Source organism: Panthera tigris, chromosome E1, assembly GCF_018350195.1.
Source record: "Panthera tigris isolate Pti1 chromosome E1, P.tigris_Pti1_mat1.1, whole genome shotgun sequence".
Taxonomy (NCBI): Eukaryota; Metazoa; Chordata; class Mammalia; order Carnivora; family Felidae; genus Panthera; species Panthera tigris.
Genome location: NC_056673.1, coordinates 44,310,656 through 44,329,852, shown reverse-complemented (window position 1 = coordinate 44,329,852; position 19,197 = coordinate 44,310,656). Strand labels below are relative to the sequence as shown.

Genomic DNA, 19,197 nt, shown 5'->3' with positions numbered 1-19,197 from the left:
TTTCATTTTGTGTGGGTAGATATTTGGTTCTCTTAATATACCCGCCAAGCTATATTCATAATCTTTTAGTAACTGAGATGATTTAACTGCAAACTTAGTAAGCCAGAAGGACAGGTAAGTGACTTCTTAAGTCAGTGGTTCTCAAACTTGAGTAAGCAGCAGAATCACAGGGAGGGCTTTGCTGAAACAGAACACTGGGCCCGGCCCCATCTCAGATTTTCTGAGTTAGTAGCCCTGGGGCGTGGCCTGTGCATTTTTATTCCTAACAACTTCCCAGGTGATATGGAGGCTGCTGGTCCTCAAACCACATTTTGAGACCCAATTCCTTAAAAGTTGGGCATTTTTCCCCCTAAAGCTGGGCATTTAAATGATCCTGTCAATAAGCTGCCATCAAGCCTTTATTGTACTGATTTATGCCTCCTGCAAACAAAACCTAGGCCAAACTGACAGTCTGTTCTATTGAGATTGCACAAGTTCCTAAAAAATCCCAATTAAAAGACAAAAAACTCCAACTCTTAGAACAGCAATAACCTACTCAGTTTGAAAACATTATGAAAGTCTAAAGAAACGCTCTGGGTTCTGGAGTAAACTTCAGTCCCCGTGGTGGTCATCATTTGGTTACATTTGGAAACAGGCTTGTTCTAAAATAATCATTTTTGAGGCGATGACATTTACTCTTTTCACCCAAAGAAAACAGAAATAACAACACAGGAAGAACTGGGCAGCCTTAGGTCAATTCTTTTTGGAAAGCACATTTAATTTACTGTTGCACAATTCAAACAGAGGGGGTGGTTAGGAAGTCAGGAAGGCACTTAAGTCATTTCAACCAGGAATACCTAACAAAGAGAGGGATCTTGAAATCATGGATGGTCTAGGAATATCTGAGAGAGAAAGAAGGGATTCGTTATGTGACAACTTGTCAGGAGCCTCCCAAGCTTCCCATTACTATCCACACACCCTGAGACTGAACATAAATTCTCTCCAGATGAGCTGAGCACAAATAAATAACTTCTTTGGGCTGTGCTGATACCAAAATACTATTTAGATGTTCACCCTACGTGATGCCCAAACTGACTGCCATTTGCTGTCTTGCGAATGCAGCTACAGGTTCTCCCCGCATACAAAGAGTATTGGTCTTTTTTTTTTTAATCTTTATTTATTTTTGAGAGAGCGTGAACAGAGAAGGAACAGAGAGAGAGGGAGACACAGAATCCGAAGCAGGCTCCAGGCTCTGAGCTGTCAGCACAGAGACTGATGTGGGGCTGGAACTCACGAAATGTGAGTTCATGACCTCAGCCAAAGTCAAACACCTAACTGAACTACCCGGCGCCTTTTTAAAGCCTAGGAGTCTCTTTCCAGAAGCTCAAAGAGTCCTACTGATTTTTTCATCCTTTAAATATATGTTCTTCCTCCTTTGATATAGTGTCTTCATATAAACCATCTTATCTAAAGAAAAGGTCCAACTACTGCTTTAATGGACTCTTGTCTCAGTAGCCAAAGGGTATAGTTAGGTTCTAAACTTCTTGGATTCATTATCGACCCTCCCCTCCCCCATTTACCCCTCTACTGTACTACCATCCCTTTCAGTAAAGAGTAATCCATGGGTGAGACAAGGCTCAGTCATTTGCCCTACTCCTAATTCCAAGGCTTATTCTCAGTGTTAACACACGAATACAGAATACACATTTCAGCTACTTCTTAATGGATTCCTCTCCCTTATATGTGGAAGCAAACGTGTGCAAAGTGAGCTAAGGAATAATAAACTAAGTGGAGCTTAAGTGCTACATTAGGAAATGTGACTGCTAACAAACATTGGAGAAGGGGCTCTAAGAGAGGACAGAATGAGGCTTTTTCATTGAGAAAGGTGATGTGGAATGACATCTGCTCTTGCAAAAGCTGGTCTCTCAGATCTCCCAACTTAACAAAAAAAGTAGTATCAACATCTCATGGAATCTTGACTGTATGTCTGATGCCACAGTAAATCCCAGCATCTCAGATTATCAATATTGAAAGACACCTTCCAGACTGGCTGGTCCAAACTATCATTTTTCAAACTAGAAAACTGAGCCCCGAAGGGAAGGAAGAGAGGCTTGCCTTAATTAAGGGTAAAACTTCCTCAGCTGCAACAATGAGGCCAGGACTTACATTTTCTGATCGTCAGACCACTGTCTATAGCTCTTTCCTTTTTCTTGATGAATGGGGGGTGAGGGTGGTTGTTAATGTTTAGACCAATGTGAACACCAAGGAAGCAACTGCTAGGAGAAAAGAACCACTTGTACCCCTCCTGCTCAGAAATGGCCCAGCATGCCCGTGGGGCCATCCCCACAGGCTCCCAGGATGAGAGAGCCCCTACAGATCCAGCAAATGGGCAGCAACTCCCTATAAATGATGCCAAGTGGGAGGGTCTGTATCCATCCCAAGTCTATGTGGGGTTGTTTGTTTGTTTGTTTTTAAATATGCTCCTTCCTCCTCAAATAAAACTACAAAATATAATGCAAATGTGTTTCTGTACATGTTCCTTTAGATTAAGCAAGCCTCATCATGGTTTCAGGTGACCCAATGAGAAAAATAAAATAAAATTGCACTTGTGGCCTCTCAGATTAAAGACTGAGTTAAAATGAGGTTGCCCAGCCCGTAGGAGAATAGGCCACACACGCTGATACAACTGGCCCATCATTCTAAATGTGGCACGTATGCCCAGCAGACTCAGAGACCCATGGGAATGATTCCTTCACAAGACAGCCAAGAGGTAGATAAGTGCAATCAGCCCCATGGATGGATGTAGCACACAGAAGCACCAGATTGGGTGTACGGGCGGGGGGGTGCCTTGGACAAGGGGCAGAGGGCCTGAAGGGTGGGGCCAGATCTCTGGCTCTCATCACAGCACTCTCCCTGGGAGGAAAAGCGTCCGGTCATGAAAGAAATTCCCAGTATGTAGCAAATGTCTACAGCAGTGAGAGTGTGGACGTAGAAGGTAAAGAGGTGATGCTGGTCTAAGGGTAACACGCGTCCTCCAATCGAACTTCTAGGGTGGGGTGCCAAGGAGACAAATGTGAAGGGTGATGCTTATGAACTGGGGGACTCTGGCACATTCATCCAGGCCATGCATGACCCCTGAGTGGCCTTCCCATCCTCACTCCCAACAGAATTGCTGGCAAGGGCTCCCCTTGTGAGAGAACCATACTGGATTGAGGGGATAGCAAAAGACATAGGCAACTCCGATGGCTCCTCTTGCTTCTGATTTCTCCTTCAGCCCGAGGGAAGGCAAAGGAGGTCAAAGTCCAGATGACACGACAAGGCTGCAGAGCCCAGCATTTGCTATCAGAGCTGCTGAGCGTCGGACCCAAGAACCGTCAACTCAAGGCAGAGTCAAGGCCCCTTCCTCTGGAACGAGAGGCTCAGCCCTGCCCTTCTCTTCGGGAGAAATGGCCGGAAAAGGAAAGCTGGCTTCTCAGTGAGGTAATGAACAGTACCTGCTCAGCTACGTGGGTCACCCTAAGGTTAAGCAGGAAGGATCCCTGAAGGAGGCATTCTGCGGACAAAGGCTGAGGAGCTCCACGTGTCTGGACACACCTCAAGTTTTAAATTACACACTCCCCCACATGCAGCACACTCACGCGTACACACGCACAGAGACCCACACCTCCACATACTGACATTCTTGTAACCCACCCCACTCCCAGCCCCCGATCCTGCCCCACGGATTTCGTTCCCTGTAAACATGACAGCAGATGTGTCCACAGTTCTGGGACAGCCTGACAGTGAACTGAGGATGACTGCTTGTCATTAAGTGCCCCGGTAGGTGATGTTGGTGAAGGTGGATGTGGCCTCTTTATACAGTGGGTTGTTGGCCTGCGGAGAGAACAGAAATGTGTCTTACAGTGAATTCCTCAATTCTCCCCTGCCCTCAATGATTACATTTCGCCTGAAGAGTTTACCCAAGACACCTTTCTCCGGGCTACACCATTCATGAATTGCTTAATGCTCATTGTAACCCCATATTCGCTCCTGAGATGGGCGTGGGTAGGAAATAAGAGGAGAGAGAAAGTGGAATGCCATTGTGCTGCTGTTTCGAAGGGGTTGAATTCAACCCATTACTTTTTGGTGATCCCCAAACACCTCAGTACCACTTGTAGCCAGTATCTATTTCCTGCTTCTCTCCTGAACTCTCTCTTTTGCCCTTCTCCAATTTTTTTTTCTTTTGTTGTGACTATGCTGGGGGATGCGGGCAGAGAGGAGAAATGTAGCAGGTGGTAGCTGAAACAGAGAGGATAGCTTTCACTCAAAATAATTTTAATTTGTTCTCATCTCATCCTTCCAAGCGCTACCCACTGTCATGTTAGCAGGAAAAAATAAGACCCTCACTGGGTTGCCCAAATTATTTTCTAACAAAAAGTGATAAATCCCATAAGATCTGGCCGTCTTTAGGAGTCCCATTTCAAGAAATACAACACATTCTCATGTGCCGCTGAGATTCCAGATTTCTACACTGTACGAACAGAAACATCTCAAGTTTCTTGGGACCCTTGAGTACCAAGGCCTGAGGTGACCATCAAATGAGAACAAACTTTCAGCCTCCCGCTAGACATTCATGGAGTCAAACAGCCATTTTGGAAGGTCCAGAAAAAAAAGTCAGAATGTGGAAGATGAGCCAAAGGAGAACAGAGCAAAATTAAGTATATAGAAAGTTCTCAATAGATGCTTGATTGAATGCAATCAGAATAAATTGCAGAGAGGATATGTTTTAAGAGGCTGGCCCAAAGAGTCATTTCTATCATAACTTGATTCCCTCCCACAATTGGGCAAGCTGTTGAACGTCTCTGTGCTCAGTTTTCTTATCTACAAACTGGCAATAATAACGTTCCCCCCCCCCCATCATTTGTCCTGTCTTCCTCAATTAGAGAATATGTTTCCTTTTGATTATGTCAGTGTCCGGAGCAGAGCTGGGCCCTACCTGTACTCAGTCAGTTCTCACCGATGGGACCTATGGTCACTGTGTGGCAGGGAGAGACTCAGGTGGTTTTCAGGAATAATAAAGACAACAGGACCATCTCCCAATTTCCACAACAGAGACTAACTGGGAAATTATGGTGCTGGCTGAACCTGGCTCCCCTAAGTACCTACTATTTCCAGTTGAGGCTCTCAAACCAATGACTTAAGAAAATGCCCAGCCCCAACTCTTACTGTGTCCCATTTTGCTCTGGCTCGCTCTTCCTCAAATTTAGCAAACTCCTTCCGGTCATGGATGGTGATGAGGAGCTTCCAGATGAGCAGAGTAGCAAGGCCGATGAGCAAAATGGCCCCCATCACTGAGAGTAGGACCACCAGGATGTCAGGACCCTTGGGACACTCTGTCAGGAGAGAGCACAGAGCAGGGACGTTGTAAAGGCAACCTGACCAAGTAAGAAATTACTAGAAATCTCTCTGAGGGAAACAGGGCTTACAAAATAAATCAAAATTTTTAAAGGGGGGGGGGGAGCACCAATATTTAAGACAGCAATAATCTGTCCTGAGTAGTTTAAATTAGAGGTCATAAGCAGGTCACCCCCGGTAGAATCTAACCTACTCAAGTGTTTATTAAAAAGTTGATTTTATGTTAACTCTACTGGATTTAAAACAAAAGCTTGATTAAATTTTTATTTTGTTGGCAGCATGGAATAATCAGGAGATTATCCCCCTAAAACTTCAGATTCTTCTTCTTCCCTTGAAAAACATGAATAAATAGAGGCGCCTGGGTGGCTCAGTCGGTTGAGCGTCTGACTTCGGCTCAGGTCATGATCTCACACTTTGTGGGTTCGAGCCCCGCATCAGGCTCTGTGCTGACTGCTTCCTCAGAGCCTGGAGCCTGCTTCAGATTCTGTGTCTCCTTCTCTCTCTGCCCCTCCCCTGCTCACGCTTTGTCTCACTCTGTTTCTCAAAAATAAATAAAAGTAAAAAAAAAATTTTTAAACATAAATAAAAAGGTCTGGAAACACTGCACCCACAGGGCAGCTCTGGTTAGATGTGAGTAGCTGCTGTCCCCTTTAGATGGGACACATTTTCTAGTTTGCCAGACTTGTCACCACCCTCTTTTCTCCACTAAACAGAGGCAACATGTTAACTTGTCATGGAGGCTGTGCTACTGTGGGTTCTGGAGCTAGACCGCCAGGGTTCGAATCCTGGCTGACAACTTACTTTGCTATGTGACCTTTGATAAACTATTTAACCTTTCTGGGTGTCTGTTTCCTATCTCTCCATGTTTAAAATGGAGAAAGTAATAGCACTGAATTCCCAAACTTATGAAGAATAGTTAAGTTAAATATATACTTTTAAAAATTGTTTTTAACGTTTATTTATTTTTGAGAGAGACAGAGCATGTATGGGGGAGGGGCAGAGAGACAGGGAGACACAGAATCCGAAGCAGGCTCCGGACTCCGAGCTGTCAGCACAGAGCCCAACGCGGGGCTCGATCTCACGAACTGTGAGATCATGACCTGAGCTGAAGTCGAACACCCACTGCGCCACCCAGGCACCCCAACTTATTTATTTTTTTAATGATTATTTATTTTTTAGAGAGAGAGAGAGAGTGCGCATGAGTGGGGGAGGAGCAGAGAGAGAGGGAGACACAGAATCTGAAGCAGGATCCAGGCTCTGAGCTGTCAGCACAGAGCCCAACAGGGGCTTGAACCCACGAACTGCAAGGTCGTGAGCTGAGCTGAAGTAGGACGCCTAACCAACTGAGCCACCCAGGCATCGGGCTCCATGCTGATCATGAAGCCTGCTTGGGATTCTCTCTCCCTCTCTCTCTGCCCCTCTCCCCAACTCGTGCATGCTCTCTCTCTCTCTCTCTCCCACAAAATAAATATTAAAAAAAAAAAAAGAAACCTGTAAAAATAAATAAATAAGTTAAATATATTTAAAGAACTCAGAACACTGCCTAGCACAGACTCAGTGCTCAATAACTATCAGCTACCATTATTACTCGTGTTCTTGTTACACCTGTTTTCACTAATTTATTTACCTAGCTCCTTAGGCATTTGTATTTGTTTCTCTGGTTTGGATATGTACATCTCTGAGGGCTGGGAACCTAATGTCCTTGTTAGCACAGAGACCAGGAAGCCTGCCAACCCAGACAATATTTTGGGTTCCTTCCCAAAATATTTCGTCATCTTTAATCCTAACCCTATTGAAAGCCGACTTCCTGTTCAACCCTAGTCAACAACCAACACAGACAGAGGTGCATCACCCCTCTGAAGACCAAGCTGACTGTGCTCTGCAGAGCTCTGCTTCCCATAAACCACAGGTGTCTGATGGGTGACCTCACTCCAGTAACTTCTCAGGTGTTATGTAATTAGGTGTTTGGATATACGGGTATTGATGGGTCTGGAGAGGTGGTCATGCCCACTTTCCACACTGTCTCCCACCTTCTTCTCTAAACATACACCCTATGCTCACCACACATGACCCAAAAACAACCACCGATGCAGACCCAAGCTGGCTATTTCCCAAGCTACCAAATTATAACCTGTCTATAATTAAAGGAGCATCTGGAGAGAGGCTGTGAGGTTCCAGTGTCTGAGTTCCCAGGAGTGAAGGGCACCAGCTCTTCCGGGAACAACAATTATGAATTCTTGGGAAGAGAGGGCTGACCCTCAAACCTGAGAGTGAAATCTCTTCAATTCTGCATGTCAGTATGGGCAGGACAAGTAGAATGTCAAGAGGTCTTCAGGCAAAAACATCTATTAAGCATTTGTCCTGAAAGGAGTAGATGGCAGGATTCCTGGAAGAAGATGATGAGATCAGCTGGTCTCTAGAGAGCTCTCTCAGCCATGGTGATGAGGACCCATCGTGGAGACCCAAGGTCAGGAAAGACTGGGCAGGGCTGGGAGGTTTGACAAAAGCACAGGAAATCCAGTTAAACTTGAATTTCAGATAAACAATAATTTTTCAGCCTAAGTAGGTACTAAATGTTGAATGGGACATATTGTATTCGACGAGGCAACTCTATCTGGGAGTGATAAGGACCCAGCTCAGCGGAGCCCACTCCACATAGTAGGCTGAACACCACCCAGTCAAGGCCAAGCCCTTTGGCAGTGCTGTCTCTACTGCCTTGCAGTGGCCCAGCCCTTCAGGGAGACCATCCGCAAAGGCATGAGTTGGGGAAGAGAATGAGAATAATCCCCTCCTATGCTCTGGGACCTCAGATGACACATTCTGCACAAAGCCAGAACCCCTGAAAATAGTTGGGGGCGGTAGGTGAGAAGAGAGGTCAAATTCAGAATTCCAGGGCAACAAGATAGGGAATATGGGTCTGGGGTCCCATCTCCTCATGTGGAGGATGGAATCTACATCAGAAAAGCTACTCCACCCCCCACCCTGGGGGGTTATTTGTACCAGCTCAGGTTATCACCATCTTTCTGCCCCATAATTCCAGGTAGTGGATTCCATCTAAGAATATCAAGCCAAAAGATTTTGGTGTTACAGCAGAATCACCTGCAAGGATTGTTATAGCAGAGATGAAGTAACGTTAAACCCCAAAGCAAGAACGTACTGCCCTTCAGAAATGAGAAAGCACAAAGGTGCAAATAGGGCGGGTGTGGAAAAATCCATGAAACGTGTTAACACAGGTGGGCGGGAAAGTGTGAGGGGTCATGGCCATATAATCCACATGTGCTCCCCCACAGATACATACCCAGACTCTGCCCTCTCCCCTTCCCATGTCAGCTTTCCCTTCAGTCGCTAAATAAAATTAAGGTCATACCCTTTCCTTTACCTTCCTTCTCCCTTCTGAAGGGTGAGAGCCCTGGGAAAGGCAGGTGAACAATATCACGGTAGGGGGCGCCATGCTCTCCGGTACCCATGCAGCCAGCAACACCCTGGCTGACCCGGATGTAGTAGAGCTTCTTTCCACTGTCACCCGCTTCCTTCTCCAAGCAGCCAAAGTTCTCCGAGCAGGTTATCAACATGTATGCAAGCCTGCCTGTCAACTCGAATAATCAGTCCTAGTAACTCATTCAAAACCCGTTTACTAAGTATCTTCTCTGTAGATGACTGAGCCAAGTATGGAGATATAACGATAGATAAGACAGATGGTTCGTGTGTTCGTGGGGCACGTGATCTACTGAGGGAGATGGGTGATTAAAGAAGCAAGTTAATGGTGGAATGAAGGCCCATCTAAGGGAAACACAGCTGCTCTGGGACTCAAACAGGAGCACCCAACCGAATCAGAAGAAAGGATGATGGAGGCGGTCTGAGAAGGCTCACTAGGGGAAGTGATGTGTCCAAAGCAGAGGCACTCAAATATTGGGGCGTCTCACAACTGCCAGGAGCACTATTCAAGAACACAGAGGCTGGGGACACCTGGGTGGCTCAGTCGGTTAAGTGTCTGACTTTGGCTCAGGTCATGATCTCACAGTTCATGGGTTCGAGCCCTGCATTGGGCTCAGAGCCTGGAGCCTGCTTCGGATTCTGTGTCTCCCTCTCCCTCTGCCCCTCCCATCTTTCTCTCGACTCGTGCTCCATCTTTCTCTCAAAAAATGAATAAACATTTAAAAATGTAATAAAAAATCAAATAAAAAGAACATAGAGGCTCATGGAAGCAGCATGGGGCTCAGGACTCTCGATTTTTTAGCAAGGGGAACATAGAAAAGTTTGAGACCCACTTTCCTAAAGCAGGGGCCAGCAAGCTATTGTCTGGGAGCCAAATGTGGCTTGCCACCTGTCTTTCTAAATATACTTAGGCTTGTGCATTAAATATAGACTATGGCTGCCTTCCTGTTACAATGGCAGAGTAGTCATGGCAGAGACCACAAGGCCCACAAAGCCTACAATATTTATTTTGAGAGAGAGAAAGCACGAGTGGGTGAGGGGCAGAGAGAGAGAGAGAGAGAGAGAGAGAGAGAGAGAGAGAGAGAAACCCAAGCAGGCTCCACACTGTCAGTGCAGAGCACAATGTGGGGCTCAAACCGATGAACCGTGAGATCATGACCTGAGCTGAAATCAGGAGTCAGACACCTAACCAACTGAGCCGCCCAGGTGCCGCCAAAGCCTGAAATATTTAACCCCTGGCCCTGAACAGAAAGTGTTTGCTGGACCCTGGTCTGAAGGAGGATTTGAAGAAATTTCTACAGCTGTAGGAATCAACTGACAAGCAACCAACTGACTTAGTCTCTGCCTTCAGACATTGTTCCTTCACTCATAGAAGCTCCTGTCTACCCCCCGCCTTGGCACAGCCCTTGTCCCTCAGCAGTATCACTATCAATTTACATGTCCCTCTCCCCCTGGCCTGTGAGTGCCACATCTGCTTGATTTATTGTTATATTCCCAGCACCTAGTCTACTGGCTGATATACAATAAGTACTCGAAAATATTTTCTAGTGATTCATCGCTTTGTCTGTTGTGTAAGAGAAAGGAAGGAGACGGGAGTGGTAAGGGGAAGCGAGCTAATCTACTACACTGGATGGCGACAAACCTGTGGTTGGTCTGTGTATGACGGATGAGCTCCTCCTGCTTCCAGAAGGCTGTGAGAGCAAGCACTATCTTTTCAGTGCTCAGAACACCTTGGCTTGGTGCCTCAAAGCCATTACTGTGTCTCATGGTGACCCTGGTAAGGTCAACACCTCAAAGCATCAGGCCTTCCTCTGAAGCAGCGAACAGGTTGCCCTTGGCAACCACCTGACCTTAAGTGGAGCGGATGCTGAAGAGTCCCAGACTTTAAATTCCTCACTTCTTAATAGTGTCACCTCAAAAAAAAGGCCAGGATGTATTTTGTCCCTTCGTGGGATCCATATCTACCTTCTTCCTTTCCTTACCCACCTTCTTTTTCTGCCTCCTCAATTAGCAAGTCACTTTCTCACAAAGATTGGTATTTAAATATCTCCCACCCCCAGATGACAGGCCCTAACTTACCACTTGTAAGGTAGTCTTAACTTGGCTGTTCTGTGTAAGAGGCGTAATGGGTGGAAATTGCTGCCTAACGTGGCTCTCCCTCTCCCTGTAGGTGCAGCGTCAGGGGCCCTGGCGGTTCACGCACCTGGCTCCTCTACCACATAGAGAATGGACTTTCCACTGGAGTCTTCATAGTACTGGAATCTGACAACACAGTCATCTTCATTCTTGTACGTGCAGTTCACTGCATCCTTGCCAGTATCCTCTGAGGAAGGGGAAAATATGGGAGAGTGAAAAACAAGGCAATTCCTGGAAGACGGGGCCATCCCCAAACCCCAGTCATGGGACTTCTGAGAAAGTATGCAACAGGAAACCCTATGCCTGACATTAGGCAAGATGCCTAGACTTGAGATGGCTGTTGTGCCTGGCAATTGCCTCTAGATGACCCTCGCTGCTAAATTTTGTCCCTCCCAGACCCTTTTTGGTTCGTATTCCTTCCCTTGGAAGGGACATGACAGAACACATGACACAGTGTGATTCAAAGCCTGGCTCTACCACCTGTCAGCTGCGTAATATTGGGGAAGTTACTTGACCTCACTGGCTCTTTCTTCATCTATGAAAGGAAAAGGATAACCCACCTCACAACACTGGTAGAGAACTAAATGACGTCAAGTGAACAGTACCTAATACAGAAGGGTGTTCCCTTCCCTCTCTTTCCTTTCCCTCCTGGCTAAACTATTCTCAATAGTTTGTTGGCAAAGCCCTTACATTTCTTCCGTTTCTGCGTCTGATCCAGTGTTCCTCTCCAGAGCCAGCCTCTCTTCTCTGACTCCCATCACTTTTTTGTAGGCTTCACCCCTTCTAATTCTGAAGCCTCTTATTCTGACAGGGAAACTATAGGTGCCCCTCTCTCATTTGCACCACGTCCTATAGTGATGCAACCAGACAGGTAAAACTGACACACGATGACATTAAGCAAATGCACCAAGGTCAACACAAGTACGTGATGGAACAGAACTAAAACAGGAGTCTCAGAGCACACCAGACTTGAACTCAATGATTGCTTCTCGGCCTTTTGGCTAAGATCAAGTGTAGTATCAGACTTGAACTCAATGAGCCGCCCGAAAACTAGTGGTATAAGAGTACAGTGGAAAGAGTAAGGATTTCCAGATTCATTCTAAGCTTAACTTGTTCGGGCAAGTTATGTAGCTTTCCTGAGATTCAGTTTCCTCATCTGCAAAATGAAGATAACAACAGTACCACAGTTCTACTCTACTAGGTGGCTGAGAAAAAGACAAGATCATGTGTATGAAAAGATACTTGCCTAACTTTTATAAGTTACACAATTCCATACAAACAAGCATTTATCTTTATGATTATCATGGCACGGGGGTAGGGGGTAAGAGAAATACTTTCAACTAACCTGAGATTCCCCTCTGGTCTAGGTAATAAAAACATCTCACATCTCTCTCAGCAGTCTCGCCCGCCTGAGCTAATCACAGCATACCGATTCTCCTCAGGAGGAAAAGCCGTCTCTTCAAACTCAATCCCCAAATCACGCCCCTCACCCCCCCCCCCACCAGCCCCACTTCTGATATTAGCCAAAGGATCCGGAGAGCTGACCCTTTTCTGTAACACCCCCAGCCAGAAGCCGACTGACTGGCTGTGTCTCACTGTGGCTCTCACTGAAAACATGTTTCCTGCCTTCATGAGAGACAGCTATCTCAGGAGAGATTGCCATCTCCCTAGACCAACCAATGCCTAGCTGACCCAGATAACATCAGATGTGCTGACAGCAACAAAGATTATCCCCTTTTCGGTCAAGGTGAAATTCAAACTACAATGACTGCAGGCAAGAGTTTTGCTCACCACTGTATTTTTATCTGTCTTATTCTAGGAAGGGCTCCAGAGAGCCAAAAAAGGCTACAGCATTATGATTTTAGCTAAAATCCATAAGGGTGAAGGTTTCCCTCCAAACCAGCAGAGCAGTATGCCTGGGCATTGCTGAACACTCTCAGTTAAGTAAACTCAGTAAATGGTTACTAGCCTCCTAAACTGACGTCACCTAGCCTAGGTTTCTTCATCCGTAAAATGGGATGCATTGTCTTCCTCTCCCTGGGGAGGTCAAGTTAGGGTTGATTTCTACATACTTTAAAAGTTATCTGTAGGGTCTTGCTGAGTCTGTGGGTGCCGGGAAGCAGCAGAATGGGGAGGGACTGTGGAACAAATTAGCAGAGGGCACAAGAGGACTCAGGGAAGCTGGCCTTTATTAAGTGCCTAGTGTGCATCAGGTCTGTACAACATGCCTTTGAGGCAGGGATTACTCTTCCATTTTACTGATGAGACATAGACACGTTTTGGGATCAACTGAAAACTTCAGCAGCCGCATATGTGCGCAATTCTAAGACATGCTGAACTTACTGAGCTCCTTCACAGGCTCAATCTCATCACGACAGTACCGGCTGCAGGTATTTTCTTTATGTAGGTCTCCTCGGTCAAATTTCTTACACTCCACACACTTCCTAAAAGAGAGACGACACAGAGATTAAGACAAGGGAGGAGAGGGACGCCTGGGTGGCTCAGTCAGTTAAGCATCCGACTTCGGCTCAGGTCATGATCTCGCCGTCTTCGAGTTCGAGCCCCGTGAGTTCGAGCCCCGCGTCAGGCTCTGCGCTGACAGCTCAGAGTCTGGAGTCTGTTTGAGATTCTATGTGCCCCTCTCTCTGCCCCTCCCCAATTGCACTCTGTCTGTCTCTCTCTCTCTCTCGCTCTCAAAAATAAACAAACAAAAAAGACGAGAGAGGAGCAAACCTACGTGTGTGTCAGTCCAGCTCTGACGTCCACACACCAGAAAGCTGCCCCACCTCGGAAAACAAACACCGAAACAAAAACCCCTGTAAGACAATTCTGGGGGACCCAGAGGGTCGGGTCTGGAGTTCAGGGGTGGGAGTTCCTCCTCACCCAGAGGCAGGGCCTGGCAGGCAGAAGGCCCCAGTCCCCTCATTAAACTTCTTCATGTCCCATCCGAGAGTGTGACAGGAGGTGAGGCGTGTGCCACTTCGAGGAGCCTTAAAGGCAGAACCGGTCATGTAATCTGGGGACCCAGCACAAAAGAAGATGTCAGGCCCCTTGTTCAAAAATCCCTAAGCATTACAAGACAGTGCCAGCAGAGCGGTAAACCAAGCATGGGGCCCTTCTAAGCACAGGGCTCTGTACAAATGCACAGGTTGCATGCCTATGAGCCCAGCCCTGCTGAAAGTGGCAAGAGAAATGGCAGGAGCTTCCCCTGACCCCAGATGAGTGGAGTTTGTACTAGCGAACATCTCCTGTTTCACAGAATCCTTCATAACTCCAGCCCAACTCTCCCACAGGATCGGAACATGAGAACGTTCCCCAGAAGTTCCCTGGTTTAGCCTTCCTCCCAACTCAGGGATTCAGGATGCCATCCCAGGAGAGGGGTTTCTCCAACTGGAGCCCAGCGGGTGCTACTTTGGCCCCTGCATGGTTGGCTCTCCCTCCCTCTTTGCCCAAACTTTTCCGTGGGAAGAGGAAAGCTGGCCTCTTAGCTGCAGCGGACGCCTCCTCCTGAAGCTTTGGTGAGTAAGAACCTGGAGGGTTGGGGATTCTAGCCTGGGGGACCCCCTCCCTCCTTCTAGCACCCGACTGGCTCCAACTCACTTCTCTGCCCACTCACTTCTTAAAGGTGCAGGCGTCAGGGCAGGTGGGGCACTTCTCACAGGTGTCCCCGTAGGAGCCGGGCTGGATGCACTTGCAGCTGCCGCACTTACACTCGCCCCGGCCGCTGCACAGCAGCCCGTTGCTGGACATGCAGGTGTCGGTGCGCGTGGTACAGTTGCAGTAGAAGCCGGTCCAGTCGGAGTCACACAGACAGTCCCCACAGCTGCACTGGCCGTGACCTGAAAGCACACAGCCCGAGGGGGCGGGCAGCAGGTGAGGGGCCCCAACCCGTGGCTCAGCCTGCTCTCCGGCTTTACCCTCATCCACCCTCCTCCCACGGCCACTCATTAACACCCCACGGAAGCGTCACCACCTTCTATCCTTCTAGCCTCATGCTGCTAGCTCTGCCTTGACGCCCTTTCGTCCCGTGATCGCTACCAAACTCCCACTTACCTTTCGAAGCTCAACTCAAAAGTTCCTTCCCCTCCATAACTTTTTCTGACCTCCCCGGAGCAAATTGTCTACGACGTGTTCTCCCAGCACTTACATATACCTCTATTTTAACCCTCATGACCAGCCCATTTGCTTGCCTATCTGTTTCTCTTTCTAGATTTTGAGCTCCACAGTGAGAGAGGACATATCAATTTGTCCGTCGGTAGGGATTAGCGTAACGTCTGAAATACAGTAGGCATGCAATTAATGTTTCTTTATCCATTTATGCAACAAATATTTATTGAGCTCACACTGGGCACTGGAGATTCGGCAGTGAATGAGACAGGAAAGGTCCCTATTACCGTGGAGCTTATGTCCTAGTTAAGTTCCTGGGTAGGGTGCCTGGTGGCTCAGTTGGTTAAGCATCTGACTCTTGATTTCAGCTCAGGTCATGATCTCACGGTTTGGTTAGTGAGGTCAAGCCCTGCGTCAGGCTCTGGGCTGACAGCCTGGAGCCTGCTTGGGATTCTCTCTCTCCCTCTCTCTCTCTCTCACACACAAAATAAGTAAATAAACATTAAAAAAGAAAAAAAAATCCTGGGAACCACACACACATTCACCAGCATGTGCCCTGTGTTGTATCATCACAGTACTGCAGAGAGCCATCAGCCCTAGTAGGAAAGACCTACTCACTTTACTGCATGAATGTAGGAATGGGAAAGAGAGATTGGGGTAGGGGGTAGATTGGTTAAATGCAGGTGTTAACTCTCAGTGCTACATCCCCCTAATCACTTAACAAGGCTTGAAAACTTGGCTCTCCCAAACTCAGAAGAAAGGGTGACTCATTCTCAAGGATTCCGAATCAGGAAGAAGTGGATGAATAATAAAAATCTGACTGTTAATCAGAGGAAAGGCAGGGAGCCAAGGGGAAGTAACCTCAACGGGTCTCAAAATCATGTCACTGTGTGAGCGGATGGGCCCCAAGATGGTGGAGGAGAGCGAGGTGCATAGGCTCAAACAGACACTAGCTGGCATCTTCTGCTCCCCAGGGACCCCAGTGGGTCTGACTAGAGGCCCTTGGTCAATGAGTCTCTCTGCCAGTGATCCTAGCACCATCCTCTATTCAAGACTCAGACACACCTTCGCTGCCTTGGAAAGAGATGTCTGCTTCTTTCTGGGTGGCAAACATAAGGTCAGCTGCCCCAGCTCCAAATATCTGGAGAGTAGAGCCCGCTCCACCCGGAGGCAAAGGGAATGGTCTTGTGTAACCTTTGTCCACCAGTCATTGGCCCAGGTCTGAGGGCAAGACAGCTCCTGTCAGCTGAAGATAATTCCAAGGAAGGGGCAGCTGTGAGCCGTTATCAGCAGCCCTAACAGCAGCTGGAGGGGCCCCACAGTGTCTACTACAAGCAGCTTTCAGTGATGGCTCCCGAACAGGGAAAGGCAGACGCCACAGAGGTCTGGCAGCACCCGGAGGCCTCCGCCTCCTCAGAAACCCTTGTCCCATAGTGTTTCCTTTGTGAGGCCAAACAAAGTAACCTTTGAGAAGATGGTCTGCCAGGCCAGCCACGGAGCGAGGCTGGAAGTAGAGTGGCGGGCCGGAGCCGGCAGGCCGAGCCCGAGCCCGGGCAGGGTCAGCCCTCAGAAGGAAGCTACAGTGCGGTAATGTCACGGGACTGGCATCCCTCCAGCAAAAGGGTGGCTGAGCCTGGGTTCACAGCAAAGTCAGAGGAGGAGGGTGAGAAATGAAGAGAGAGTGTAAGAAAGAGGAGGGAAATAGAAAAGAAGGCAGCAGGGGAGGGGTGGAGATGAGGGAGGGGGAGGGGTAAGGGAGGAGCAAGTATTTTAGGTCAGAGGGAATGACCTCTCCCTATAGAGCGTGACTCCCAGGCCGATGCTCAGCCCCACTCCTCTCTGCCTTATGAGCCGACCCTTTGTCTGACATCCTACTTCCTCCATGAAGCCACCCAGGCCTCCTCTGTTCACACTGGGTCTCTCTCCAGGAGACTCCTATAACATTCCCCAGGGACAACTCACTTCTTTTCTTTAATTTTTTAAAAATGTTTTATTTATTTTTGAGAGACAGAGTGAGAGTGGGTGGAGGGGCAGAGAGAGGGGAAGACACAGAATCGGAAGCAGGCTCCAGGCTCTGAGCTGTCAACACAGAGCCCAACGCGGGGCTCAAACTCACAAACCACGAGATCATGACCTGAGCCGAAGTTAGACGCTTAACCAACTGAGCCACCGAGGCGCCCCAAGGACGCCTCACTTCTAAGATCTGGCACGTTCTGCCTCATGTTGTGAATTATCCTCAGGTAAGTTAATTAAGGGCAAAACTGTCTTATTCATGCCTCCCTATCCCACAACACTACAGCACAGAACCTGGCTCAGGGGTGTGTGATCAATCTATGCTCATGGATGTCCCTCGGGGAGAAGGATGAGTCCCTCGGGGAGAAGGATGCACTCCCTGATGTTTCCAACGGAAGTGCTGATAACAGATGACCACAAAAGACCATGCCTCCAGCGGGGAGGGGGAAGGCCAGAGGCTGGGGAAATGGCTAAGTCATAGCATGCCCCCCTCGTGAGCCACTGCTTGCAGCAAAGAACAGACCAGGCCAGCAGCCCAGGGAAGAGACAATGGTGAACTGGTCTACAAACTGAGTGGTCAGGAATCACGCATGCCCCCTGTTCACCCGTGTGGACTGAGCGCCTGGCACAGAACAGGTGCTCAATAAGTGTGTGTCCCTGAGCATCCGTCACTGGGGAGTGTGACGGCAGCACCACAGGATCCAGACCTGCAGCCAGTAGGCACACAACACCTGGGCTGGCAGTGGGGGAGGGAGGCCTCTGAGCGGCTGCCTGGGGTTCCCTCGTGAATTGGGTGGAGCGCATTGCTGAAGAGCTGTGCTTGCACCAGTGAGAGGCAGGAAGCAGGCTGCTGAACCCGATGGCTTTGTTTCGCAGCATCGGTGGGACCAGCAGCTGAAGGAAACACACTCTGCCCGAGGTCCCTCCCACCCTGCCTCATACCAGACCAGGAACCAGGAGGCTTGGAGAAGTGGCCCTCCCTCTGTCCCTGGTGCCCCCAAGGGGCTATCTGTAGGCCTCACGTAGGACAACCCTCTTCCCCTCAGCCCCACCCTACTCCCCGTGGTCTCCCACATCAAACTTACCATTCCTTTTGGTACTCTGAATATGATGTAAGTACTATTCACTAGTAAAATGAGCTGAAATGCCTCCCTCACCCTCTAATTCAAACTGCTGTTGGGGGGTCCGTGCCTGATCTCTTTCTCCCCTAATCTCCCTGCTACCATTTTTTTCCAATCTCTGTCAAATTTTGCTGACATGAATAAAGGAAACAATGTTGTAGATAATAAAAAGAAGTCTTTTTTATGTGACTTGGGCATGCTTTAGAATGACATAGATTTATGGGGCACCTGGGTGGCTCAGTCAGTTAAGCCTCCGACCTCAGCTCAGGTCATGATCTTATGGTTTGTGAGTTCGAGCCCCATGTCGGGCTCTGTGCTGACAGCTTAGAACCTGGAGCCCACTTCAGATTCTGTGTCTTCCTCTCTCTCTCTCTCTCTGCCCCTCCCTCACTCATGCTCTGTCTGTCTCTCTCTCAAGAATAAATAAACATTAAAAAAATTTTTTTAAGTTTTTTTAGAATCAAATTGTTTTTTTAACATTTCTTATTGAGAAACAGAGACAGAGCATGGGCACAGGAGGAGCAAAGAGAGAGGGAGACACAGAATCTGAAGCAGGCTCCAGGCTCTGAGCAGTCAGCACAGAGCCCGACGCAGGGCTGAAACTCACAAACTGCAAGATCATGACCCGAGCTGAAGTAGGATGCTTAACCAACTGAGCCACCAGGTGCCCCCTTTTTAATTTTTTTTTAAAAGAATGACATAGATTTACCTTTCTAATCAAGTTTTCATATACATATATATATATATATATATATATATACACATATATATATATATAAATTTTAAAGTTTATTTATTTGAGAGAGAGAGCGAGCTCAAGCAGGAGAGGGGCAGAGAGAGAGGGAGAGAGAATCCTAAGCAAGCTCCACAGTGTCAGCGAGGAGCCCATCGTGGGGCTTAAACTCACAAACCCTGAGATTGTGACCTGAGCCGAAATCAAGAGTCAGTTAACCATCTGAACCACACTGGCAGCCCTTTCTAATCAAGCTTTCTTAAAGACAGATGTTAAAGT

At 47.9% G+C, this 19,197-nt stretch overlaps 1 protein-coding gene and 1 pseudogene across 1 annotated transcript in view; one reads left to right on the top strand and one right to left on the bottom strand.

Annotated features, from left to right (window-relative positions):
- Positions 1-1,662: 1,662 nt before the first annotated feature.
- ITGB3 (integrin subunit beta 3) overlaps positions 1,663-19,197 on the bottom strand; it is a 54,244-nt gene continuing 36,709 nt past the window's right edge. The window contains exons 11-15 of the mRNA XM_042965410.1: positions 14,561-14,783; positions 13,288-13,388; positions 11,012-11,131; positions 5,185-5,351; positions 1,663-3,852 (exon numbers count right to left, since the gene is read on the bottom strand). Of these exons, the coding sequence (XP_042821344.1) occupies positions 3,787-3,852; positions 5,185-5,351; positions 11,012-11,131; positions 13,288-13,388; positions 14,561-14,783 (677 nt within the window). The 3' untranslated portion in view covers positions 1,663-3,786. The remainder of the gene's footprint in view (positions 3,853-5,184; positions 5,352-11,011; positions 11,132-13,287; positions 13,389-14,560; positions 14,784-19,197) is intronic.
- On the top strand, positions 11,926-12,080 carry LOC122233904 (annotated as a pseudogene).